Below are 27,300 nucleotides of genomic sequence, written 5' to 3' on the forward strand. Positions count from 1 at the left end.
CCTGCTTACACCATGTGATCTAAGAAGGCAGCATATTCTACTCTATCTACTTCCTATTTTTTAAATCTTTCGCTGTTTTATCTGTGAGAGAATTAGGATTTTCACTATCATTCAGGGATGCCCTCAAGTGAAAGGCATTTTGAAGACCTCACTAAGCCCTGACCACAAATTCCCTGATACCAGTTTGTCTGTCTACTGCTGCGAGCAAGACCAGGCCCCACTTCAACCACTTTCCTTTCCCTTGAGTCTTTCTAAGGCTGGAAACTGTAGGTGATTGTTTAAACTATGATTTCTTAGGATTCTGGGATTCTAGTGGGTGTTTTAGGGGCTTCTGCAGGGAGAGCCAGGGTGAGAGCCACACAGGTGGCTTTTATTTCTGTTTTAATTATTTTAATTGAGCAAAATATGATTCTTCTAAAACTCTTTTTGGAAATCATTGACATACTGAGGAAAAAGTGCAGGGATTTTGTAACCAGGCAGACCAGGGTTCAAATGTATGCTGTGCTCTTCGAAGATATTTGGTAAGTTATTTTTCTTCTTTGAGCATCCAGTTTGTCATTTGTAAAGGTTAGTTATTTTACTGACTCAGATTCAAGAAAACTTAAATTTAGGTTAGAGTGATCATGTGTCCTGGTTTGCCTGGGACAGTTTTGGCTTCTGCCTGTTCTTCTAGCATAATTTTTCAGAGTCTCTTTCATGTTCAGAGTGTCTTTGTGTTCCAGTTTGGATGACAGATTAACAAGATCACCTTCAGTTGTACGAGATACTGGTGTTTTATGAACTAACTTTATAAATTGACTTCATATGTATAAACTCACCACTGCCATTTACAGCAAGGACTGCTGAGTGGCTGACACTAGTTCTTTTTTTATTATTTTAAAATTTATTTACATTTAATCACATGTCTTTACAGTATACATTTCTTTTTCCAACACAAATACCATGCATGTCAGTCAAGACAAAGATATTACTATATACATTATCATCAGCAAATAGCTTCTCATTTTTTGTCAATTAAGCATACTTTTACGAGTTTTTTCCTTCCCCTTTCCCCTCCCTCCCTTCCATCTAAACTTTCTTTTTTCACATTTTATTGAGTCACAAAAGATCTTAAAGTATAGACAAAGCTAGAATCTAGTGACAAGTGCACTGTAATTTTCTTCTGAAACATTTTTTTCCCTCTCTCTCCAATCCCCCTTTTACTAAAGAGAGATATAACTTAATTTATTTGCCAAAAAAAATTAGGTTAATCTCAATTTGGTCTGCTATTTGCACAAAGTCCCATAAGAATTCCATTTTTGATGCAAGGCTATTGTATTATTGAACTTATGCAAATAACCATTCTGCCACAAAATAAGAATGCTCACAAATATTTTCCAATTGTGAAAGGGTCAGAAAAGGAGAAAAGTTTATGTGTCAATTAAAAAAATGATTTTTTTTAATAAATTGCTGACCTTATCAGCAAGTCAAAAGAAAACAAAAATCCTTAAATCTGGAAGAAAAAGCGTAAAAGAAAATTAGTAATATTTTAGAAAAAAGTTATAGAATTCTATTTTACCAGTTCAGTTTCATGTAATCTCTCTTTTGTTGAATTCGCAGTGTTACTGTGGTCTGACCTTTCTGTTAACATTCAACATTATTATTGATATTTCCAAACTTGTCCCTACCATTAAGTAGACCTTTTTCTTGGTAATTTCCTGTTCTCTTATTTGTCTTTCTGTCTTTAGTTTTCCTGGTATGCACTCCCTTCAGAACTTCTTGAAGAGCTGGTCTGGTGTTGGTAAATTCTTTCAGGTTTTGTTTATCTGAGAATGTTTTTATCTTTTCTTCCCATATGAAGGATAATCTTGCTGATATAGTATTTTTAGTTGAAATTGTTTTTAACTTAACACTTTGAATATATTTTCCCATTCTTTCCTTGCTTGCATTGTTTCTAATGAGAGATCCGACGTTAGCCTCATGGGCTATCCTTTGAAAATAACTTGACACTTCTTTCTTGACAATTTTAGTATCTTGTCTCTGTCTGTGGTTTTGGTCAATCTGACTCTGATGTTTTGGGGTTGATTCTATGTGGGGTCCTTTGTATTTCTTGGGTCTGGTTATTTGAATGACTCTCTAGGTTTAGAAAGTTTTCTTCCAGGATTTCATGGTATAGATTTTCAATTCCCTGATTAGTTTCTTCACATTCTGGGATACCAATTATCCAGATGTTTGGGCCTCTAATAGCATCTAGTCTTATTTGCATATTATTCTCTTTTATAGGGGGTTATTTTCTCATTCTCTTTGGTGAATTTTTCTAGGTCAGAGGTTCTGTCTTCTACATCTGAGATTTAATCTTCTACATCATCTAATCTGCTTTTAATACTTTCAAGGGAGATTTTGATTTCCTGTATTACAGCCTTCATCTCTAACAGTTCCCTTTGATTCTTTTTTTTGGGGGGTGTGTGTGTATTTCCTCTTTCAGATCATATAAGAACTTTCTTACCTCCTGGAACTCGTTGTCCCTTTTCTCCTGCATTTTCTGGAGTTTGTTGTATCTCTTCTCTTGCATCTCCATTAGCTTTGTCACTATGAATATCCTAAATTCTTTATCTGACATTTTCATGAGTTCCATTGTGGATGATGAAGAGCTATTCTTTCCCCTTGGGGAGAGATATTTTCTTGATTTCCCATATCTCTTGTGCCTCTGTGGTGGTTTCTGATCATCTGATGGATTATACTTTACTTTCTACCTGTTTGGAGTTAATTCTGAGTGTTCGAGGTGTGCAAAAGGAGATGACCTGTAATATTTCCGCAGTTCCATTTCCCTGATCCTCATCAAGCAACCAGCACTTTTGTCAGTGGAACTGGGTATTACAAAGACTTCACAGTTTCAGGGGAATAGGTGCACCTGGGCTGAGCTGCAGGGTTCCAACTAAGAATTCAGAGGAGTGTTGGAGATGAGCTGTGCACACTGTAGCTCTGTAGTCCTCCCAGCTGCTCACTTTGCAGACTCTCTTCTCTGATTTTTGGTCATTTGTTGGTATATTCACGTTTGGCTAATTTGTTAGACTTCTGCTACTGTAAGCTCATATGCTTCATTTTACTGTGAGGTACTTCTAGGCCCATTTCTCCTCTATAACTGTGTTTTACAATGTGGTATCCACAGAATTTGAATTTAGATTTATAAAGATGAGCTTCTCCCTTTCTGTAGCAGTTCAGTCGGGGTTGAGTAGTCAGAAAGGGAGAGGGAGATAGAGAGACAGAGACAGAAAGAAGACAGAGACCACCCTACCTGGCTTTTCACTGGGTGTTGGGCCAGAAGGAAAGGTTTAGGGTAGAGGTTTTCCAGTTAATGGGGCAGGGCTAGGCCCACTTCAGATGCACATGGATTCTGGCCTTTCACTGGGTGCTGGGCCACTGACATTAGTTCTTAAGACTCACGATCCTGGGACTATTGAGAATTTGAAAGCACAAAAGAGAATGGACCCATGATAATAGTAAATAATAATTATCATATATTTAATGCCTCCATGCCTTCACACAGAATCAGGTACTTTATGGGTGAACTTACACTTCATTTTTGCATCTAATTTCTGAGGGAGATGTTAATGTCCAGACTCTGCAAATAAGGAAATGAAGGTCAGAGCAATTGGTTAATTAGACAGAGGAGCTGGGATATATATGCAATAGTCTCCCTTTTCGTACACAGCAAGTAGAATGCTTTGAAAGTTACTTTAGATGTTTTTATTGTCTTGTGTTCGTAGTTTTATAAGTCTGTCTCTCATTCTCCCACCATTTGTCAGATGTTTATTTATTTTCTTGCAGGGTTGGCACTTTCAAAAGTCAGGTATTTCTCCAATCTTTTAAGTCTCTATTTATTAATTTTCTAAGTATTTTACAGGAAAAATTATTAGTGTAACATTTATATTTTTAGACCTTTACACTAGGAGAACAGAGTCAGTGCCTTAGACAGCTTGACATCTCAGTGGGCAGAGCACTAGTTAAGTTGGAGTTAAACAAGATTAATCTCTAAGCCCTCCCAGAAATACGTCTTTCACTTGTCCTCACTTAGAGCCAGATAGTCTACCTGAGTGGTCTTTTCAGCCAGATTAAAAATCTTATAAAATGAGTGAAATAATACATTGGCAAGATAATATGTTAATTTGGATTAGTACGTTTGATTGACCTAGTCTCATCTTTATTAATCACTGGGCTGGTTTTGAAGAAAAGGCATAGAGCACAAATGAGTACACTGATGTCGAGCAAGAACTGGGCTTCCTAGTCTGGGCCTAAAGTGCTATAACAGAGAATTCTGGGCAGCCTGGTGACTGAGCACCCCAAGTTAATACTCGCAACTAGTGAAGGTGCCCCAAAAACCCATGAGGGGAAGAGATGGGTACCAAGCAGCTGAGATCAAGTCCTTCATTCTACTGGTGGCAGAACCACTCTGCTGCCATCTCTTCTATATGTCTAGGTTCTATATGAGGTTTCATTTTACAAACAATGTGGCACCACTTACAGTCTTTTTTTTTTTTTTTTTTTTTTAAAGGCAAACAACACCAACATAATTGAAAAGGAAGCCCAGCCTAGCTGGCCCAGTCCAAAATATACCCAGTGCAATGCTTGAAGCCACGTGCCCCTAAGAGTCTTAAGAACTGGAGAGCTGAGACAGAATCTGCTCACCTCCTCACCTCCTAACTTTTAGCTCAGAACCAAAAGACAAAACTTTAAAGATCCTGGAATGCAGCCTGAAGCTCCCATGGCTAAAACTCATAGTCACTCACCACCCTGGCAGTGGAGGAAAGCATCTGCAATTCTCTGGGAGCACAAAATGTTGTAAGTGAATAAGGTGACAAAACCAAGATCCTTAGGTAGTGTGGGCATGTAGAGCAGGAGATGAAAGATGGACAGCTAATCCCAGAATGTTAGTGAGCAGCTCTGCATGGTGGAATGTTTTTATTCCTTAGGTATGCTTATGTGCATTGACTGAATTTTCTACAATCATTACATATTACTATTTTAATTTTATTTATTATTATTTTTTGCTAGAAGGCATGTGAGAGAGACAGAGGCAGAGAGAGAAGAAATGTGCACATGTGTCCAGTGTGTTTCTCAAGTGACCAGATCTGGGACTGGAGCCACACAGTCAGCTATGTGGGATTTAGCTGCCTTAACCAGCTGACCACAGAGCAGCCCATATTATTATTTTTTAATAAGAAGACAATGTTTAATCTAATTACAGTGCAGGTCTCCATTGTGTATCCTCCTAAAAAGACACATTACTTTCGTAGTAACACAATCAATGGCTCTGAACTGATGCTAAGGAGCAGCACCTGGAGCCAAGACTCCTGTATGGGAAGATGAGCCATCACTGATTTGACAGGAGGGAGCAAGTAGCTCCCTGACCTCTTGGAGTGAAAGCATCGGAACTGCGAGTGAGGAAATGAAAGAATCCTGATGAAGGAAAGAAATCGGGCCTGTATTCATTTCTTCACTTTTCATGAACATTTCATTAAGTGTGTACTTTGGGTTTGTCAGGAAAGTCATGATGCATTTTCGCATAGAGAAATAGATCATGACTTTCCTAACAATCTAATGTTTGAAAGACTATAAGATCCATCAAGGTGTTTAAAGTCTGGGAGGGGGTAATGGAGATCAAATGATTCTCACAAGTTCCACCCCCCTTCTTTCCCTTCAAGCAAAGAACATAGTAAATAAAATATTTAAAAAAAATTAAAAGTAGATCTGCCAGGTGGCATGGTAGCTAAGATGGCTGGATCTCACATGACCAATTGTGTGGTTCAAGTCCCAGACCCAATAGCTTGAAAATCATGCTGGGCATATGTGCATGTGTCCTTTTTCTCGCTCTTTCATATGTGCACACCTTCGGCATTATGAAAAAAAGAAGTCGCCAAAATAATAAGTAAAAGAAGGATTATGAAACAAAAGTAGGTGAATATGAAAAAGAATCAGAAGGAAATAATGGGATGAATATTATTTTTATTTATTTATTTTATTTGTATTTCCCTTTTCAACTATTTAATAAAACTCATACACAGGTCAAAAAACTTTATTATCTGGGCCAGCAGGTGACATGGTGGTTAGGGGCAGTGGACCCCCACATAGCCAACTACTATTTGAGTCCTGTACCTGATGGCTTGGTTTCTAACTTTCCTCTCCTTCACTCTGTCTCTCTCTGGTCAAATTAAATAAATAAATAAAGCTAAATAAAATAATTTTTAAAACTTTATTATCAAATCAGAATGATCTGATTTACCAAACATTCTATTTAAAAAGAATGGTCAGATGCAAACTGTCACATATAGGACTTTTTAAATTAGAATTATTTTATTTAACTTTATTTATTTATTTTCAATTTGACCAGAGAGGGACAGAGCGAGATAGAGAGAGGGGAAAGTGTCAGGTCACCAGGTCTGGGACTCAAACCATGGTCGGCCATGTGAGAGTCCAACGCCCTTAACCACCATACCACCTGCCAACCTCACAAATAGGACTTTTTATTTGTCACTACTAAAAGTCTGAACTTTAAACAGATTCTTGGGCTCATGGTTCATACCCACCAGCTCGTTCACCTTTGGTGCCTGTCTCATTCCCAGTAGCTTTTCCAGAGCCACTACCTTCACTACTAAGCTCCATGAGTTTTCTCAATTCAAACTTGGGCTTCAGTATTCTTACTTTTCTGACGAAGACATCATGGAGAGGATAGATAGACTGACAAGCCTTTTCTATGTATTTTCTGGTGCTGTCTGGAGTCAGTTTATTGACCATTTCTTTGAAGTCGTTTGTCTGCACTTCCTGGATCATGATTTCCATCATCATCTTCTGGATTTGGTGGACCTGCTGATGCGGGGCATAAGAAGTCTTCCCTATCTGATTGTTGCTTTTTTTTTAGTAAAAGAGATGAAGCAAATAACCTTTGGTCATCTTGACATTAACATGACCTTCAGTCATGGTCTGCCATTTTTTTGACCATAGAACACATTTTGTCACAGGTAAGATCCATGCTATGAAAGTTAGTCAGGAAGTGTTTGCCCTGGACATCTTCAGTAATAAGTTTGGATTTCCTAAATGCTATTTCATCATTCTGAAGTTCTACAAGGCTCACATCAAACACATGGTCCTTAAGGCCATTGGATGCAATTTTGGTTCCTTGAGTCCTGGTAATTAGTGTTTTCTCAGTATTTCTTATGTTAAACATAGCAGGTGCTTTCAATGTCATACCAATCTTTTTTTAGAAACTGGATCAACTACTTTCTTCTTGGTTCCCTTTATGCTGCCTTTCATAAGGTGTTCATTCTTACCAACCACTGTGGTGCCACCCAGAGAGCCAAAATGAAAATTATTATCACTGAAATTAGAAAATATAAAAACAGGGCCAGCAGGTGGCATGGTGGTTAATGTACTGGATTTTCACATGGCCAACTGTGGTTTGATTCCTAGACCCAGTGGCCTTAAAATCTTACCAGGCACATGTGTGTATGTACTCAAAACCCCAAGAGAAGAGTGGAAGAAGAAAGATTGCAGTGTGGTCATCCCCCTGGGGAGCAATTTCTTATTTTCCCTCTCTCTGTCTCTATCCTGTGAGCACACATGCCCTATGGCAGAAAATTAAACAAACAAACAAACAAACATCAATAGTGATTTGGAAGGTGTACTGGGGCATTTATTCAGAACAGAAAACAGATTGAAAACCAGAAAAGAGACAAAAAAAGGCAAAGCACAGATTGAACATAAGAGGTTCAAAACAGAAACACAAGAACATGGTAGATTTTCACTGCTGCTGAGAATTTTCCAAATCAAAAAATAGATCTTCAGATTGAAAATACATGAGTAAATTAGGTTTACAGTAACAATGTTCATACCAACCCATTCCCTACTGTAGACCCACAAGACCCACAGAAAGAAATTAAGTCAGCACTCCCTCTCATTCTCACTCTCACTCTGTGTCCTACTGAAATACCCACAAGCTAGGCACAGAATCATCTTTGCATAACTTAGGGTAATGGTTTACCCCTCCACTGCTTCCCTATAGCAGCGGGTCTCTGATCAGTATGGAATAGAGGTCTATGCAGCAGTAAAACTCCTGAGCCAGGCATCTACAGAGCCTGTCTATATCTCTGGTTGCTCCTTCCTGTTGGTATGCCAAATGCATCGTTTCATTTAAGTTATAATACAGATCGCCAAGAATAACCAGAGTACAGACCACCTCTACTCCGTGTCTCCCAGCCTATTTCATTTCATGTTTCAAATGTAGGCTACCAAAAAAAAAAAAAAAAAAAAAAAGAAAAGAAAGAAAAAATCAGAAAGAAATCTTGTACCTTTGATTAACTACAAAACAGACACGAGAGAACCACTTTCCCTTTACCCTACTGCCATGTGTGTGCTTTTGGGGGATGTTTACACCAAACATCTCTCCATTCTACCAAGCAGCAACATTTAAATCTCTTGTTCACACTTTACTGGCTGAAGGTTATAAATGTTTTATGAGCTGCTGAGCTTGCAGCATTACTATTTTATTAGAAGGCTGAATATCTTTTCCTCATAAGTGTATTACTAGTGAAGTTGTTCTTTCTCTTAAAAATATTAACTTCTTAATTGACAGGAGGTTAAGCATTTCAAAATGGTACAACCCTTTTCGAAAGTGAACCTCAACAGCACTAGAAATTCTTGGTTTATTTGCTTTAGATGGACCAACAAATATTAATAAATTAGGGAGGAAATATTTTTTTGTTACTGAAGGAAATTTGATTTCTTTTTTTCTTCCATGAATTGAGAGAGAGAAAAGGTAACCCCAACAATGTCTGAAAGCCACTGTTCCCAGTCTGTATCAGTCATCCCTGATTACAGCCTGCATACCCTGGCATATGCAAGGATGTCTCCAAGTGTGAACCCGGAACCCTCCCATGTGGGTTCACCATGTGGAGCATTGTGCTTTATCGTTGTGCCATCATCCGGGCCATTAGGGTTTTTTGCCACCCACCCGGGGCCTTGGGGTTTTTTTTTTTTTTTTTTTTTTTTAACAATTTGACTCAAGAGAGTCCTTCTGGACCAAATCTATGATTGCTGAGCTATATTATGTTTAAACTCTGGCAATAATCCAAAGAACCAATTATGTATTTCCATGGGCAAGAATCAGAATGAAGAGAGAGAATCAAGTTCCTTGGGTAATTCCGAACAAGCCATTTAGTGGTTCTGAACATCAGTGTCTTCATTCGTCCTGCCTGACATTTCTTACTCTGCCTCCCTCCAAAACTGAGAACCAAATAAACTGGGGAAGTAAAAGGAGGAAAAAGGGCTTCTGAAAAGCTGAAACAAGATTGAGCTTTTGTGAAAAGTAATATTGTGACAAGAAATCATGGCCACCAACGAGAAAAAGCTAATACCCCCCCCCAAAGTCTCCAAAGTATCTACACTGAGCTGTGTTCTTTCTGCTGCCCCAGGTCTCTGTTTTCTTCTGTCTGCCCCTTCTTATATTAAGAGTTTTTTTTTTAAGAATTTTTTATTTTAATTTTTATTTATTCATTCATTTACTTTAATTTGACCAGAGAAAGACACACAGAGAGAAAGAGAGGGAAAGTGAGAAAGCAAGCCACCAGGTCTGGGACTCGAACCATGGTCAGTCATGTGGGAGTGTCCAGCACCCTAACCTTAGAAATGTGTTGAGGGACCAGCAGATGGCGTAGTGGTTATGTTGCTGGACTCTCACATGGCCAACCAGGGTTCGATTCCCAGACTCAGTGCCTTGAAACTCACATTGGGTGCATGTACATGTGTGCCCAAGATCCTAGGAGGAGAATGGAGGAGAATGAAATGCAGCATGGCTGTTGCCCCAGGAGGTTGGTTTCTGATTTGTCACTTTCCCTCTCACTGTGTCTGTCTGTCTATCTGTCTGTCTGTCTTTCTCTCTCTTAGGGCATGCACCCTAAGGCAAAAATGTCTCAAAAAGAAATGTGTTGAGATAGGGCCAGCAGGTGGCATAATGGTTAAGGCATTGGATTTTCATGTGATCAACCAAGGTTTGAGTTCTAGACCTGGTGGCTTGAAAATCACACTGGGAGCATGTGCATGTGTGCCCAAAATCCCAGGAGGAGAATGGGGAAGGGAATGCAGCATGGCATCCCCCTTGGGGAGTAATTTCTTACTTTCCCTCTCTATGTCTCTCTCTCTGTCTCTTTCCAGCAAGTGCATGCACCCTATGGCAAAAACCTAAAAGGAAAAAGGAAAAGGAATGTGTCTAGACAAAAAAAAAGGCATTTTGAAGGACGGAAAATACATTCTTTCTTGCAGGGTCTGAAGTAAGATCCCTCCTGAGTCTCCTGGTAATGAGGCCATCCTTGACCCCTTGTAGATGTGGATGTTCCGTTGTAAGGGCTCTAAAGCTACTCTACTAAAAAGGAAAGAACTAACTATCCAACAGATGGGCAAGTGCCCATCACGGACCTGCACTGTCAGTACCTTGTCCTGCAGCCATGGTCATACTTGCTCCTGTGGCAATTCCTGGGATCTCACTGGTCAGCAAAGTACTCGGGCAGGACGTGGAAGGTTCTAAGGTGCAGCGTGGATGCTCTGGCCTGCTTTCCCATGTCTGGATGTGAGTATGGCACAGACATCTGAAAGCCTAGGAAGAGAGCCAAAGCCTGTGAAGTTCAAACTGCAGCTGTCTTTACAAGGAGAAACTGTACTCATTTGCTATTTCTGGAAGCTGAGAGTCACTGCTAGCATCTTGTTTGCACTTGAGAGACAATTAATGCTAAAGCATACACTAGAAGTAAGTGCTCAAGAAAGGTCTGCTTCGTGAGGCTACCTATTGAGAGACAAAAATTAAGAAGTAATATATCCTAAGCACTGAAAGGTAGGTAGAAACAGAGCTTCAGCACTGGGATATAGGTAAGTAGCAACAGTTTCCTCTGCCTGTTTCTTTTTCCTGTATATCATCCCTCATGTAATATTGAGAAATGTAGGTGTTTAATAAAAACTTGAAGGATAAATGAATTGGACTGTCACTATTCTGAATGTGTATGGGTTCTCTTATCTGTATAGTGGTCAGATACCCACCAGGAAAACAAAAACAGAAAGCATTGTAGATATTTCACAATGAGGGAGTTTGATGCTAGGAATTGGTTACACCAAGGATGAGAGAGCTGAGAATCCACATTGGGCCCAGAGCTTAGCAACAGTTGGAGCAGTGAACTGCTGCCATTCTTAGGGCTGAGGGAGACTGGAAGGAAGTGGAGTTGCAGGATCTGCTGAGCCAAGCCGAGCAGAGTTAGAGCAATGCTGAGCAGGAACTGGAGTCACGGCAACAAGGCCTATGCTGGAGATGCCTTAGCAAGCACTGGCTTCTCTTGGTCTTTTTTATATTTTTAATTTGCTAGAGGGTGCATGCACTTGCTGAAGAAGAAAGACAGAAAGAGAGAGGGAGCGTGAGGAACTACCTCCCATGGGAGATGGCCATGCTGCAATCTCTTCTCCATTCTTCTCTCAGGTTTATGGGTATGCATGCACATGCACCCAGAGTGTCTTTCAAGCTGCTAGGTCTGGGACTTGAACATGCAGTCAGACATGTGGGCCCAATGCTTTAAACACCATACCACCAGCTGGCCCTCCTTCTAGAATTCACTTTTCTTCCACTAATTCCTCTCACTGGCCAAGCAAGCAAGAGGCAAGAGACCCTGGGAAACGTAGTCCCCTTTGATGCTGTGTACAGGGAGATCAGAGGAGTGGGGTGTGTAGAAGTAGAGCTGGGGACAAACCTGCAGTGACCACCATGTACTCTAAGAGAGCTGACATTCTTCCCAATAGTAAAAGGAAAAGTTTCAGTCCAGTAGAACTTAAACTACTTTAAATTAATCTATAAATTATATGCCTTTGTGTCTTTTATTTCCCTCTCATGTTTAATTAGTGATCTGTGAACAAGTTTGCTGCTTAAGATGAAATACTTAACCAGCACGTAATTGTAAGGATCAATCAGCTAGGGCTGGCCTCGGTGGTTAAGAGCTTGTGTAGGAAGCCAGATTCCATATGGCTGAGCATGGTTCAAATCTTGGCTCTAGTGACTTGAAAAATACACCAGAAACATGTGCATGCATGTCCCAAATCCGACAGAATGGGGAAATGGAAGGAAAAGAATTGCAGCATGACCATGCCCCACTGTTTTATCAGATTTTTGCCATACAGTATGTGTGCTCACCAGAGAGACAAAGAAGGAAAGTAAGAAATCAATGCCCCCATCCCAGCCTGTCCAGGGGTGGATAGCTGCACCACTATTCCTTCTCCTCTTGGAATTTTGAGCATGCACACACATGTACTCTACGTTCTTCTCAAGCTACCAGAGCCAGGACTCAAATCATGGAGCTGGCCAAATAGGATCTGTTACCTTAACTTCCACACCACCTGCTGGCCCCCATTGGAGAGTTTTTCTGTCTATCTCTCCCTTTCTTTCTGGTACATGCACAATTGAAAAAAACAAACAAACAAAGTCAGCCACAACATAATTTAGCAAACTGAATTAAAAAGAAAACTATATTCTGCCTCTGTTAGGATCATTCATTCCAAGGTAAACTAGTGGCTTTCTCAGAAGCACATTCTATAGCCAAAGTCACTGCTTAATACAACTCTACCTTAACCTTTAAGGAAACTAAACTCTGGTTTCATGCCTGCTGTATCACAGAGCTCGTATTGTTCCTCTCCCTGGCCAGGATGCCTGATCTATTTTATCTCTAGCTTTCCATTTGTGGATCAAGTTCTGAGAACTGGATGAAAAAAGCTGACCAAATGCCTAAACATCACTCTTTCTCTTTTTACGAGGTGGTGGGTGAAAAAGCTGAGAAGCCAGATACTAAGGAGAAGAACTTTGAAGCCAAGAAGGCCAATGCCAGTGACAAAGTTAAAAAAGGGTGACCCCAAGCCTAAAAAGCCAAGAAGAGGAAGCCCCATTGTAGCTGAAACCTGGTCTTAGCCCAAGGCATTGGCAGATACTCATGTTCTGCCATGTATTCCAGGAAGGTCATGCACAAGAGAGAGTACTTGCTCACTAAATCCAGGATTGAAAACAAAAAGAAAGAAGGTCCAGCAGATGGCATAGTGGTTACATAGCTGGGCTCCCACATGGCCAACCACTGTTCGATTCTCAGACCCAGTGGCTTGAAAATCATGCTGGGCACATGCGTGTATGTGCCCAAGATCCTGAAAGGAGAATGGAGAAGACATAGCCATCTACCGAGGAGTGATTTTCACTTTCCCTCTCACTGTGTCTGTCTGTCTCTCTCTCCAGTGAGTGCATGGGCCCTAAGACAAAAATCTCTAAAAAAGAAAGAAAGAAAAGGTTTTTGTCACCATCACAAAACCAGTTGGTGGTGACAAGAATGGTGGTAATTTGGTGGTTAAACTTTGTAAAACGCCTAGGTATTATCCTGTTGATGGACAAGATAGGCATGTCAACCTCGAAGGCTACTGAGCCACGGCAAAAAGCCCTTCGGTTAGCATGTGAGAAAGCTGCGAGCCAGCATCACTCCTGGGACCATTCTGATTCTCCTCACAGCATGCCACAGGGGCAAGAGACTGGTGTTCCTGAAGTTGCTAATCCATGGTTCGCTACTTGTGACTGGAACTTTGGTCCTCATTTGAGTTCCAGTGCACAAAACACACCAGAAATTTGTCATTGTCACCTCCACAAAAATTATATTAGCAATGTAAAAATTCCCAAACACTTCATTGATGCTTATTTAAAAAAAAAAAATAGAGAAGAAGAAGCTGCAGGAGCCCAGACACCAGGAAGGTAAGATCTTCAACATGGAGAAGAAGAAATACAAGATTACAGAGAAGCTTCTAAGATTGATCAGAAAGCTGTGAACTTGCAAATTTACCAAAAATCAGTTGTTCCTAAGCTCCAAGGCTACTTGCAATTCGTGTTTGCCCTGACAAATGGAGTTTATCCTCACAAATTGGTGTTCTAAATTTCTTGCCAAGAACCTAATTAAATAATTGATGTATTAAGAAAAAAATAAACAAACGAAAACTCCTTAATCATCATTTGAAAGTTGCCCGTTGTAATAGTTTCCAATTTCTGTTATAGCTAAAGTTTTATGCCAGCTCATGAATTTTTTTCTAACTGATAATATGGCTGATCTTTAACCCAAACTGTAGTCAAGATCACAGACCAAGAGAAGCGGAAGAAAGAAAAAAATCTCTCTCTCTCAAATAAATAAATAAATGAGAAATTAAGAAGTATTTCCCTTCCCTCCTTCCTTTCCAAAAAACAATAGCAACCAAACTAAAATGAACAAACAAGATAGCTTTCCTTTCACTGTAGTTTATTAGAGTAATTATATTTCTTGAGTGCCACAATCCCTTCTCCATCTTTCTTTCATTTTGGGATTTTGGACTTGCACATACCTCGCATATTTCTCAAGCTGCCAGTTCTGGGACTCAAACTACACTGTTAGCCACATGGTCTCTAGCCACCTTAACCACTACACCATGGGTTAGACCCTGCTTTTAGACTTTTGTATTTTGTTTTTTAGGTTTTTGTCATAGGGTATATGTGCTCACCAGAGAAACAGAGAAAGGGAAAATGAGGAATCATCCTCCAGGGGAGATGACTATGCTGAATCCCTCTCCTTTATTCTCCTCTCGGAATTTTGAGTATGCATGCACCCATGCCCAGAATAATTTCCAAGTTTCCAGATCCAGGGCTCAAATGGTGGTCTGCTATGTGGGAGCCTCGCACCTTAACCACCACGCCACCTGCTGGCCCCTGCTTTTAAACTTTTAAAAGATGTCCAAGGAGCAAAGTAATCTATCTCAACCAGCTCATGGAGCATCTACCATGTGCTGGCCTTATGTTGGCTAATGGCCAACCAAAGAGAAATCAATCAAATCCCAATACTGCTTGGCTTATAACCACAGCCACAGGCCTTTGGTCATAACTGGGTTTGAATCCTGCTCTGCCATTCCATTTAAAAGAAAACTACTTAAAAATTTTTTTAATTTAACTTTATCATTTGTATATTTCAATTTGACCAGAGAGGGACAGAGAGAGAGAGAGAGAGAGAGAGAGAGAGAGAAAGAGAGAAAGCAAGCTGCCAGGTCCAGACCTCAAACTGCAGTTGCCCATGTGAGAATCCAGCACTTTAACTACCACCCCACCTGCCGGCCCCATAAGCAAACTATTTAACTTACATGAACGTTAGTTACATCCCTGCAAAATAGGATAAAGCAATAACTTTGTGGGATAAATTAAACAGCTGCAAAGCATTTAGCAAGCAAGTCAGTACATAGAAAGTACTTTATCTATGGTAGCTAGTATTATTACAAACTTTCTTCCTGAAGACACTAAACAAAACTTACAAAGCACTCTTAATATGCTACTGTGGAAGCATAAGGTGAAAAGTGAGAATATGATGTGGTGGTCTTGAAACTGCCTCACAGACCCTGGGCATCCACAGGCGTGCTTCAGGGGTGGGTGTGAGGTATGGAAAGGAGAAAAGACACCCTTACTATGCATGCTTGCATCTCAGTGGGAATAGCTGCAGTTTTGTCAGGTGTGTGTGTGTGTGTGTGTGTGTGTGTGTGTATGCGTGTGTGTTGGCCTTTCTTGTTATATGGTAGTGAAGAATGGATTCTGTCTAAAATTATCTCTGAGAAAAGACTTATAAACCCAGCTTTCCAATAGTTTCTCTGGAGAACCGGGTTAGATAAATCCTTTACCTTCTCTGACTTTGCCTACCCCTTACGTCTTTTTTTTAAGATAGATTTTTTGCTATAGGGCACGTATGATCGCCAGAGAGAAAGGGACGTAGAAAGTAAGAAATCACTGTCCGGGGGTATGGCCACATCACAGTCCCTTCTCCTCCATTCTTCTCTTGGGATTTTGGGCATGCACACACTGGTGCCCAGCCTGTTTGGGGTTCCACCAGATCTGGAACTCAAACCACAGCTGGCCGTGCGGGAGTCCAATGACATAACCTTAATGCCATTTGCTAGTTCCTCCTCCTATGTATTATAAGGGAATTAATTTTCTCTGACTCATTATCATTGCTCCTTTTAGACATAAAATTTTACAAGCTTTTGGACTTGTAGTGGCAAAAGATATGGACTTGGGACCAGCAGTTGGCGTAATGGCTATGTCGCTGGAAGTCCCATGTAGTCAACCACTATTCGAATCCCAGACCCAGTGGCCTTAACTCACGCCAGGCGCGTGTGCGTGCATGCCCAAGATCCCGAGAGGAGAAGGGATTGCGGTGTGGCCATCCCCCCTGCGCGTGTGCGTGCATGCCCAAGATCCCGAGAGGAGAAGGGATTGCGGTGTGGCCATCCCCCCTGCGGGGTTATTTCTTGCTTTCTGTTTCTCTCTCTGTGTCTTTCTGGTGAACGCATGTGCCTTATAGCAAAAACCTCTCCAAAAAAAGAAAAAGATATGTAGATACACTACTACATTACTCTGTTTTCCCACAGAGACACTTTCCCAGGTCAAGCACCTTGGTATTTGAAGATTCGATTCTTTCCTGTGTCACTTTTCCCCACATCTGAACTCAGGCACTCTCCACTGTCCACAGTAGCTTTCAAGTCAGGGGAGTAGCTCAGGAGAGCTCTGGGATGCTCATCCTGGCAGGTATTCTACACATCTGTCAGTTCTAATTTTTAGCTGGAAAGAATCTTTTTAATCAGAATTAGCTCACTGAGTTAAATCTACAGACCAGCTTTTGAGTTCAAGGTGATGAGACTATAGCATTTTTTTGAAATTGTGAATTGAAATAAAATGAAAATTTGTCATCTTATTAGTTTTAAGTGTATAGCTCAATGGTGTTGAATATATTCACATTGTTATGAAGCAAATTATTAGAACTTTTCATCTTGCAAAATTGAAGCTCTATATCCTTTGGACACTAACTCCCAATAGCTTTTTCTTTATCGTGTTTTATAAAAGTAATAATATTTATTGAGTGCCACAATCCCATCTCCATCTTTCTTCTGTTTTGGGATTTGGGACATGCATGTACACACACCTGGCATATATCTAAAGCTGCTGGCTCTGGGACTCAGACTAAACAGTCAGGTGGCTCTAGCCACCTTAACCACCATAGCATGGGCTAGCCCTTTCCCCAGCCTCTGGCATCCACCATTCTACTTTCCTCAAGTTCCATCCATGTTGCTCCATACGATAGAATTTCCTTTTTTAAAAGGCTGAATAACATTCTATTGTATGTATACGTCACATCTTCTTTATCCATTCAACATCTCTTCAATATCCTGCTTTGAACTCTTTTGGAGGTATATCTAGAGATCGGTTTGCTGGATGATATGGTGATTTGAATACATCGATTTTTGGTGCACTTCCACTACTGGGAAACTCAGGAAAGTTTGCAGGTCACATTTTAAAACTTTCTCTTTTTTTGAGAGGTTTTTGCTATAGGGTGCATGTGCTTGCCAGAAAGACAGAGAGATAGAAAGCAAGAAATCACCCCCTGGGGGGATGGCCACGCTGCAATCCCTTCTCCTCCATTCTCCTCTCAGGATCTTGGGCATGCACACACATGTGCCCAGTGTGAGTTTAAGCCACCAGGTCCAGGACTCGAACTGCAGTCGCCTACAGGGGAGTCCAGCGACATAGCCATTACGCTAACTGCTGGTCTCACATTAAAACTTTCGTGGTAATCAGTACTTCCTGGTTTGGTTCCATCCAAGTCTATCAGGAAATGGCTGCTCCAAGAAGCAGCAGGATAAGTTAACCCCAGTGTGGTGAGAATGTGTGCTCTTTTGAAATCACTAGTGTGCTACACGAGCTTTTAAGAACTCTTTGGGTTCAAACCTTGGAGGCATTCCAGAGTTGGCCCTTAAAGAAGTTCCACAACATAAGCTACAATAGGCCAGTTTTCACTCCGCTCATCTGTAAACTCAGTAATTTGCACAAAAATCCCTGCAGTGTCGCCTCCCCTATTAGTTGATATCATTGAGAAGGTCTCAGTAATTTGGAAAATAATCAAGCGTAGCTTCTTGAACACCAAGTAGCGACAGTATATGAAGTTGATTTGGCTTAATAGTTTATTCACAACACTCAGTAATTGGACCACTAGGTACTATGGTGACAGAAGTGAAGGTAGATGGATGGGAGTTATACAAAGACAATGGGTCTCCTGTCTTCAATGTTAATTAGTTGGCCCCTGTCATATATTCCATCTGTTCGTAAACTGTGACCTCAACATACATGCTGCATGAAGGAAAAAAAAAAAAAGCAAAATATACATTAAACAAGTATCATCAAATCTGGAGTAAAAATTGATTTAGAAGGCTAATACTCATAAAATATGAACGGGCTTCAAACATTTGTGAAAAATGGAATTCAACTACAAGTTTATTTTGGTGCAAAAATTTTTGCAATCTATGTGTAATACAAACCTTTTGAAGATCTTTCATATGTTTTCTTGCCTTTTGTTAAATTCAGTGAAGAGATATAATTGTCATTAAGGAGAAGATATTTCTATTTGCTACCTATTTTCTACCTATCATTTATACTGTCTGGGAGAATCCATGTACAATTGCTAGTTAGTTATTGGCCAATCAATACGTGGATGACTGCTTTGATCCAGGCACCATTGTGGGTTTAGATTTGAAGAAAGGCCTGGGATTTCAATTTCTTCGAATGTTGGTAACATTTCTTGTAATCATCAAAGCAGGGGCCTAATAAAGCACCTGGACTGAGTTAGACTGTTACATAGGGTATAGATTTAAGAAAGACTTTGACCTCTATAAGGGCAAGGTGTTGCAATTCAAAGACTCTTAAATATAAGGAAAGTTCAGTTTGGGTACGTATCTTAGTCTCAAAGAAAGACTTGTAACCCTACTTTGTAAGTAGGATTTTCAGAGGAATTAGAAATACCATGTACACATCTCAAGAAAACAAACAACAAAAGCAGAACCCAGAAACATTTAGAAGGGAAATAACGCATATGGAAGATTTTTCTATTCCTATTTGCAAACCCTAAATATTTACAATATGCTGGTTGCAGAACAAAGAGATAGTGAAAAATCTGACTTATTTTCATGTTGGAGATAGATTTGAACAGCCAGCCGTTGCACCTTCAAGGAGAAAGCTGGGTGTGGGAAGGTTAGACGTGAACCTGGAGGTCAAGCCTGGCTGGATAATGCACAGCTGAGCTATTATTTTTAAAATTGTATTTATTATTATTTAATTTGATCAGAGAAAGTCAGAGAAAGAGAAAGAGAGAGAGAGAGAGGGAGATCAAGGGGAGGGCAGGGCCTTGGTCAGAGTGCAAATCTCCCCAAAAGGAAATATATAACAAGTATAGTAACACCAATATTTGAGACTATTATTTTTCCAAAATAATGCAAGGGAATATTAGAAAGTTCATGGTTATCTTGGTGCAAAAAAATTCTGTAGTTCATGCATACTTTTTTCAAAATACATATCTTCATTTAATTTTGTGAAGACTACACAAATCTGTATACTAGAGACAGAAAAGTATAGCATAGAGGTCCAATGCACAGATGCTGGAGTAAAGCTGTTGGAGTATAGCTCTGATCCTGCTCTGTTGGCTCCAGTCATGCATCTAGACATCCTGTACCTCCGTTTCCCTTTCTAACATAGGCAGAATAATATTCCCATACTCCTTAGGGTTGATAGGCAGTTTAAATGGTTTTGGTGTTATTCCTAGAACTGCAGTTGGCACACGTAAGCAGCCAGTGTGAGCTGTGCCTGCTAGGGGTCAACAGAGTCTCTGATGAGAAACTCAAGCAAACATGAGTGAAATGTGTCACTGTATCTTATGAGCATAGGGAAATGAACCTCATGTTTAAAACTTAAAGATGTTGGAGCCAGTAGGTGGCATAGTGGTTATGGTGCTGGACTCCCACATGGCTGACTGCAGTTTGAGTCCTGGACCCGGTGGCTTGAAACTCATGCTGGGCATGTGTGTGCATGTGTGTGTGTGTGTGCCCAATATCCTAAGAAGAAAATGGAGAAGGGATTTCAATGTGGCCATCCCCTTCCCCTTGGGGGGAATGATTTCTCACTTTCTCTCTCTCTGTTTCTGGTGAGCTCACACACCCTATAGTAAAAATCTCTCTAAGAAAATAAAGGAAGAAAGAAAGCAAGGAGAAAGAAAGAAAGAAGATAGAAAAAGAAAGAAGGAAGGAAGGAAGAAGGAAGGAAGGAAGGAAGAAGAAAGAAAACTTGAAGATGGTACTTCAGGGACCCCTTGAGCCTGAAGTACTCTAGGTTCTTTTTATGATGGTGAGCTCACACACCCTATAGTAAAAATCTCTCTAAGAAAATAAAGGAAGAAAGAAAGCAAGGAGAAAGAAAGAAAGAAGATAGAAAAAGAAAGAAGGAAGGAAGGAAGAAGGAAGGAAGGAAGGAAGAAGAAAGAAAACTTGAAGATGGTACTTCAGGGACCCCTTGAGCCTGAAGTACTCTAGGTTCTTTTTATGATTTTAATTTTTTAATTTTTAATTAATTAATTTATATTCATTCCCTGAGCATCATCACAGCATACAAAATGTGATTTCCCATCCAGAATATACTGCATAGTGGCTTAATCATACATGTTATTGTCAATAATTTTCCATTTCTAGTTTCATATATATAAATATATATATTTTACCCCTATTTCTCACCCTCTGCCACTTCTCACCCTCCTCCCACACTATCTCAGGTGTCTACAGTTGTTTTACATTCCTTCCTCCCCATTTTATTGATTTACAGAGTATCTTAAATAATCTAACTACTGGGAACCAGCAGTTAGCGTAATGGCTATGTCGCTGGACTCCCACGTAGTAGACCGCGGTTTGCGTCCCGGACCCGGTGACTTAAAACTCACGCCGGGCGCATGTGCGTGCGTGCCCAAGATCCCGAGAGGAGAATGGAGGAGAAGGGATTGCGGCGTGACCATCTCCCCTGGGGGGTGATTTCTCGCTTTCTGTCTCTAATGTCTCTCTCTGTCTGTCTGGCAAGCGCACACGCCCTATAGTGAAAATCTCTCCAAAAAAAAAAAAAATCTAACTACTTTCAATAGCAAATTCAGCTGGTTTATACATATCTGTAAATACATGTCTGACTTTATGCTTGAAACTCTGAGTAAAATGAATATACTATAAGGTAGCACTTAGCTGATGCTATATAGCTTACTATGGTCATTAAGTAGGCATTTTTTAATACATATTTTAATTACAAGGAAAGCAATTTTAGCTTTAATGAATCAAAGAAATGCTAAGAAACTTTGCTTAAAACTTAAAGCCAGGAAACGGGCTAGGATTCTGTTCAGATAGTAGGTACGTGAACCTATTGACTGCTCAAGACATGACAAAAATCCTTAAAACCGTAAAACAAAGCCTAGAAGAAAATCAGCAATGTTTTAGTCAAAAGTCATAAAATGCTATTTCACTGTTCAGTCTCACTTACTTAATCTATCTTCTGTTGTGGTTTGATCTTCCTGATTAAATTTTGGGATATAATATTCAACTTCAGATTGTCCCTACGTTTAAGTTGGCCATTTTCTTAGTTTTTATACTCTTATTTCTGTGTGTCTGTATGTAATTTTCCTGGTATTGCACTCCTTGCACTCCCTTGAGATCTGGAATTTTTTTTTTTTCTTTTTTTTTTTTTTTTTTTTGAGTTATTTTTGCTATAGGGCACGTGCATTTTTTCAGAAAGACAGAGAGAGATAGAGAGACAGAAAGCAAGAAATCACTCCCCAGGGGGGATGGCCACACCACAATCCCATCTCCTCCACTCTCCTCTTGGGATCTTGGGCATGCACGCACACAAGCCCGGCATGAGTTTAAGCCACCAGGTCCAGGCCTCGAACAGTGGTCAACTATATGGGCGTCCAGCGACATAGCCATTATGCTAACTGCTGCTACCTCCCTTTCTAATTTCTTTCTAATTCTTGAAGTTCCCTTGAGAATTTCTTGGAGATCTGGTCTGGTGTTGGTAAATTCTTTCAGGTTTTGTTTATCTGAGAATGTTCTTGTCTTTTCTTCTTATATGAAGGATAATCTTGCCTGGTATAGTATTCTTGGTTGAAATTGCTTTTCCCTTAACACTTTGAATATATTTTTCCATTATTTCCTTGCTCACATTGTTTCTGATGAGAGATCTGCTGTTAGCCTGATGAGATATCCTTTGTAGGTGCCTTGATGTTTCTCTCTTGCCATCTTAGTATCTTGTCTTTGTCTGTGTTTTTGGTCAATCTGGCTATAATTTGTCTTGGAGAAGATCTTGAGTTGATTATATTTGGGATCCTTTTTATTTCTTGGAACTGGATCTTTGAATGCCTTTCCAGGTTTGTAAAGTTTTCTTCTGGGATTTCATGGAATAGATTATCAATGCCCTTATGAGTCTCTTCATCTTCTGGGATACCAATTATCTGGATGTTTGAACATTTGATGGTATCTAGTATTTCTCGTATATTATTCTCATTTTTGGAGGGCAATTTTCTCAGTCTTCATGGTGGATTTTTCTCGGCCAGGGTTTTATCTTCTACATCTGAGATTCAATTTTCTCTATGATCTAGTCTGCTTTAATACTTTCAAGGGAGGCTTTGAATTCCTGTATTATAGCCTTCATCCTTAACAGGTCCATTTGATTCTTTTTTATAGTATGTATTTCTTCTTTTAGATCTTTGAAGAATTTCCTCACCTCCTGGAACTCATCAGCTCCTTTCTCCTGCCTCTTCTGCAGTTCATTGTCTCTCTTCTCTTCCATCTCTGCTAGCTTTGTCACTATGAATATTCTAGTGCTTTATCAGACATTTCCATGAATTTCATTGTACTGTCTGAGGATGAGGAGGAGTTATTCTTTTCCCTTGTAGGAGAGGTATTTTCTTGCTTTCTCATATTTCTTGTGACCCTGTGGTGATTTCTAGTTATCTGATGGATAGTGAATTTCTTTCTAATTCTTGAAGTTCAAGCTCAGTGTTCAGAGGCATACAGGAGGAGGTGATGTGCAATCTCTCTTCCATTCCATTTTCACTCTTTGTGCATCAGATTCAGTGGGAATAGAGGAATATTCTGACCCTAATCATATTCAGATGTTTGGATCCTGTTCACTTGGACCTGTCTAAACACTTAGTGCATAGAGGCTGAGCAGCCAATGAATAAAGATAAAGGAAAAAGGAAAAGTATTAGAGAAGAGGAAAAAAGAAGAAAACAAATTAAAGAAAAGAAAGAAAAATATAGATTTTAATTTTAAAAAGCAAAAATTGAAAACTGCTTGGCAGAGAGACACAGAGAGACAAGAGAGAGGCAGACAGAAATGGAGAGAAGGAGACAGAGGTAGCCCTACCCACTAGAAATGAATCTGGAGGGAGAAGTCTCAGCAGAAAACATTATTTTTAGTCAAGGAAAGCAATACTTCACAGCTCAAGTTCGGTATCCATCTCAGGGTGGGCTTGGGTTTGTCTACTCTGGGTTCTTTTATGCCAGGACCTTAGATACCTGCAGAGATAAAAGTCAAAAATGGAATCTGGTTGTAAGTTTTCATTACTAAAAGATAATTCTATTTTTTTTTCTATTAGACAATGTATTTCCAAGGAATTCCCTCAGCATTATCTTAGATTAGAAATAAACAGGAATGAACTCATATTTATAGACTGAGGAGACTTCAAAATGTTTGTGGAAAAAAACTAGAATTAAAGGGACCAGCAGTTGTCATAACAAGGACTTTCATGTAGTCGACCATAGTTAGAGTCCCAGACCCTGTGACTTAAACTCATGCCGGTGTGTGTGCGTACATGCCCAAGATCCCAAGAGGAGAATGGAGAAGATGGGATTGTGGTGTGGCCATCCTCCCTGGGGGTGATTTCTCGCTTTCTGTCTCTCTGTTTCTGCCTGTCTTTCTGGTGAGTGCATGCGCCCTATAGCAAAAACCTCTCCAAAATAAGTAAATAAATAAATGAATGAAATGGAAGTATGAGTTTGTTTTGGTGCAAAAATTTTTTGAAATCTGTGCAAAGTTTTTTCATGATACACATGATCTGTGAACTTCTTGAAAATCCCTCATATGTATGTAGGATCACAGGCTACAGTATATCCTTAGAATGCTAAGAACTCTGTGTGTTTCAAAATCATTGTCTGGTTAGGAAATGACCACTGCCCTAAGCATGGACATTAAAGCGGAAGCATAACATGGACGGGAGGGCATTTCAGTTCGGTGGTCTATTATTTCCTAAATTAGACAAGGGCCCTGAAGCTGGGTCTACTGAGTTTCAGGGTTGATAAATCCTTCGGGAAATGAATGTAAACTTGTTAGATATGTGTGTTTCTCTGAGAATAGGGTTTTAAGGTCTGGTTGATTTTAAGAAATGTCTGTCACCAAAATTTTTTTAAGATTAATAGGGAGACCGACAGGTGGTGCAGTGGCTAAGGTGTTGGACTCCCATATGGCCGATCGTGATTCGACCTGGCAGCTTGCTTTCTCACTTTCCTTTTCTCTCTCTCTCTGGTCAAATTTAAAATTAATAATAATAAAAATAATAATAAAATAAAAATAAATCATTATTTTTAAAAAGATTAATTGGACTGACAACATATTCAAAACCTGAGGAAGAGGAACAAATATTGTTATGCATCTTTCTGTATTGTATTTAACTGTGGATACCGCCAAATGTTTTGTTTAAATTTCCAGATGATCCTCAGCTAAAATGCATTAGTGCCACCCTGATGCAGACAAAAGTTTTACCTTCTCATGTTTTCTCTGACATTTATCTGAGTCCCAAACCTGATAATCCTGCCTCTATAGGAAGAGAAAAACACAAAGGACTTTATTTTTAGGAGAAAAGGTCCTATCATTCATAATGATGTAATGTTTCTGAAATGAATATTAATGTAGAGTACAATACAAGAAGGTTAGAACAGAGCACACATATCTCAGGAGAAGAAACTGATTTCCACAGAGCGAATGTAAGATGGTCTTACACAAATAACATTAAAGTCATCTTGCATTGCTGTTACTGCTCGGGGAGGCCTCACTGATGCCGTCTCCCAGAGCAGGTCTCTCTTTGAAAAAAAGCTGCCTCTTGTCAGTGACTAGTTCCTATGACACTGATAGTCTTTCTCTTTTCTTTCTTTTTTTTGAGAGATTTTTTGCTATAAGCCATGGCACTTTCCAGAGAGACAGAAAGACAGAGAGACAGAAAGTGAAAAGTCACCCCCAACGGGGAAGGGCCATACTGCAATCCCTTCTCCATCCTCCATTGGGATTTTAGGCATGCACGCACACAGACCTGGAGTGAGTTTCAAGCTGCTGGGTCCGGACTGTGGTTGACCATGTGAGAGTCTAGCACCTTAACCACTATGCCACCTGCTGGCCCTTGACACTGATATTCTGATTAGCTGTCTAGGTCTGAACTGATTTTGACATTTGCCATCACCATCCTTGGTTTTCAAAATTCAGTGAGTATTTGAGGGTCTTGGTGGAGTATAAAAATTATGTGAATGTGTAGTCTGAGCGGCTCAGCATGATATCCCTGGATATTCCTCTCCCCTTTTCCTCCTTTCACCCCTTCCAGTCACTTCTTGCACGCTCTCTCTTCTCCACTCAGTCCCCATCCCATGCCTTGAGTTCAAGGATTAGAAGTAGATTCCTATTAGCATACAGGCACACTCCACTCCACTCCTCTGTCTCTGTGTTGCCTCTACCCCAAAGTCTCCCCATGGCCCCAGCCCTAGGTGTAGTGAGTTGTGGAGCTAGAGACCACATGGCCAACTACAGGTTTAGATCATTGGCAAGACCTTACTAAGGGTCCTTTTCTCTCTTCCTCACTCTCTCCCTCATATCTATCAAACCTCCATCCCCCGCTTTGCCACCATCCCGTCTCAAACATGCTTCAGTTCTCTGATTCCCAAGTCAGAAGTGATGCCTTCCTTCTCTGGGCATTTGATGAGAACTGAACTTACAAAGCTTTGTCTCTCCGTTTGGACAGTTCATCCCACAGGTCACCCCTCCCAGCCCCCACTCCTGCCCTCTCTTGCATGCTCTGCCATATTTGCCTGCTGAGCATAGAAGGTTCTCAATCAACGCTGGGATGTGGACTATATGGAACGTTGGGCTATAGGAATAGAAACGACTCCAATTAATAATAAGATAGATTTAATATAACTTGTTCAGGATTGATTAGCCCTTAAGAGAATGAACAAAAGAAATGCATTGTTTGTATGGCTGCATCTATATCTGGTATATATATATGTGTGTGTGTGTGTATGTGTGTGTGTATATATATATATATATGTGTGTGTGTGTGTGTGTATGTGTGTATGTGTGTATATATATATGTGTGTGTGTATGTATGTGTATATATGTGTATATATATATATGTGTGTGTGTATGTATGTGTATATATGTGTGTATATATATATGTGTGTATATATGTGTGTGTATGTGTGTGTATGTGTGTGTGTATATGTGTGTATGTGTGACATACATATATACATGCGCACACACACTAACATTTTTGCTGTTCTCATCCATCCTGGACACCTAAATTCACCTTGGTACCAGGCTGTCAGCATCTAAGACCTGGAGGATGTGGTACCAGATAGGTCCCTTCATGAACATCTATCTGATTTTAGACATTTACTTTACCAATAGGTGAACAAGGGGCACACACACACACAAAAGAAGCCAATTGGAGGCAGAGCTTGGTTTCTGAACTCAGTTCTTTCAAGGCAGGGATTTTGTCTCATTGGGTGTAGCAGTCAGCATTGGAGCCCATACCAACAAGTGTTTCAAAATGTTTTCTTTCTCTCTTTCATGCTATCGTCATTGAAAAGTAAGGTATTTTTGAATAATTTTTTTCATTCCTTCCTTTGGAGTTATTGTACTAACATTTGTTGTTGTTGCTGCAAACATTGGAATATGAGGTGACACCCGGAAAACACCGCCAGAGCAGAGCGGGCGAGGCTTCTGTTTGTTAGCTCAGACTGCCCTCTTCTGGTCTCTGCGCAAATCACTCGTGCTGCAGCGAAAATGCACCAAGCGTTATAGCAGATCGCGGATGAATGACAGACAGATGATCAATGAGAAACAAAATCCTTCCAATAGTAAGAATCTCATCATTTCAACTTTAAAAAACCATTAGTGAAACTTTACATGCTGTTAGGAATTCAAAACGTGGAAAAATTCTTAAAATTCAAAACTCATAGCACTATCTTTCTATTCTATTTTTCTTTCTGTGTAAAGCTTAAATAAAAGGTGGTCCTGTTATTTTTGTTTGGCCTACTTGTTTCACAAGTCGTGTGAAGTCATGATCTAGCCCTGTCATTCATTAATCAGGTGATCAG

At 40.0% G+C, this 27,300-nt stretch overlaps 1 protein-coding gene and 1 pseudogene across 1 annotated transcript; one reads left to right on the plus strand and one right to left on the minus strand.

Annotated features, from left to right (window-relative positions):
* Positions 1-6,546: 6,546 nt before the first annotated feature.
* LOC102476824 (40S ribosomal protein S3a-like) lies at positions 6,547-7,222 on the minus strand. Its single transcript, XM_014586198.1, has 2 exons — positions 7,043-7,222; positions 6,547-6,822 (listed from the first exon to the last, which is right to left on the minus strand). Exons 1-2 carry the CDS (start codon positions 7,220-7,222, stop codon positions 6,547-6,549), a joined length of 456 nt encoding a protein of 151 aa, XP_014441684.1.
* A 3,378-nt stretch (positions 7,223-10,600) lies between these two features.
* LOC106734450 (60S ribosomal protein L6 pseudogene) lies at positions 10,601-13,958 on the plus strand (annotated as a pseudogene).
* Positions 13,959-27,300: the final 13,342 nt, after the last annotated feature.

This window comes from Tupaia chinensis, unplaced genomic scaffold (assembly GCF_000334495.1).
Source record: "Tupaia chinensis unplaced genomic scaffold, TupChi_1.0 Scaffold000117_2, whole genome shotgun sequence".
NCBI classification, from domain to species: Eukaryota; Metazoa; Chordata; class Mammalia; order Scandentia; family Tupaiidae; genus Tupaia; species Tupaia belangeri.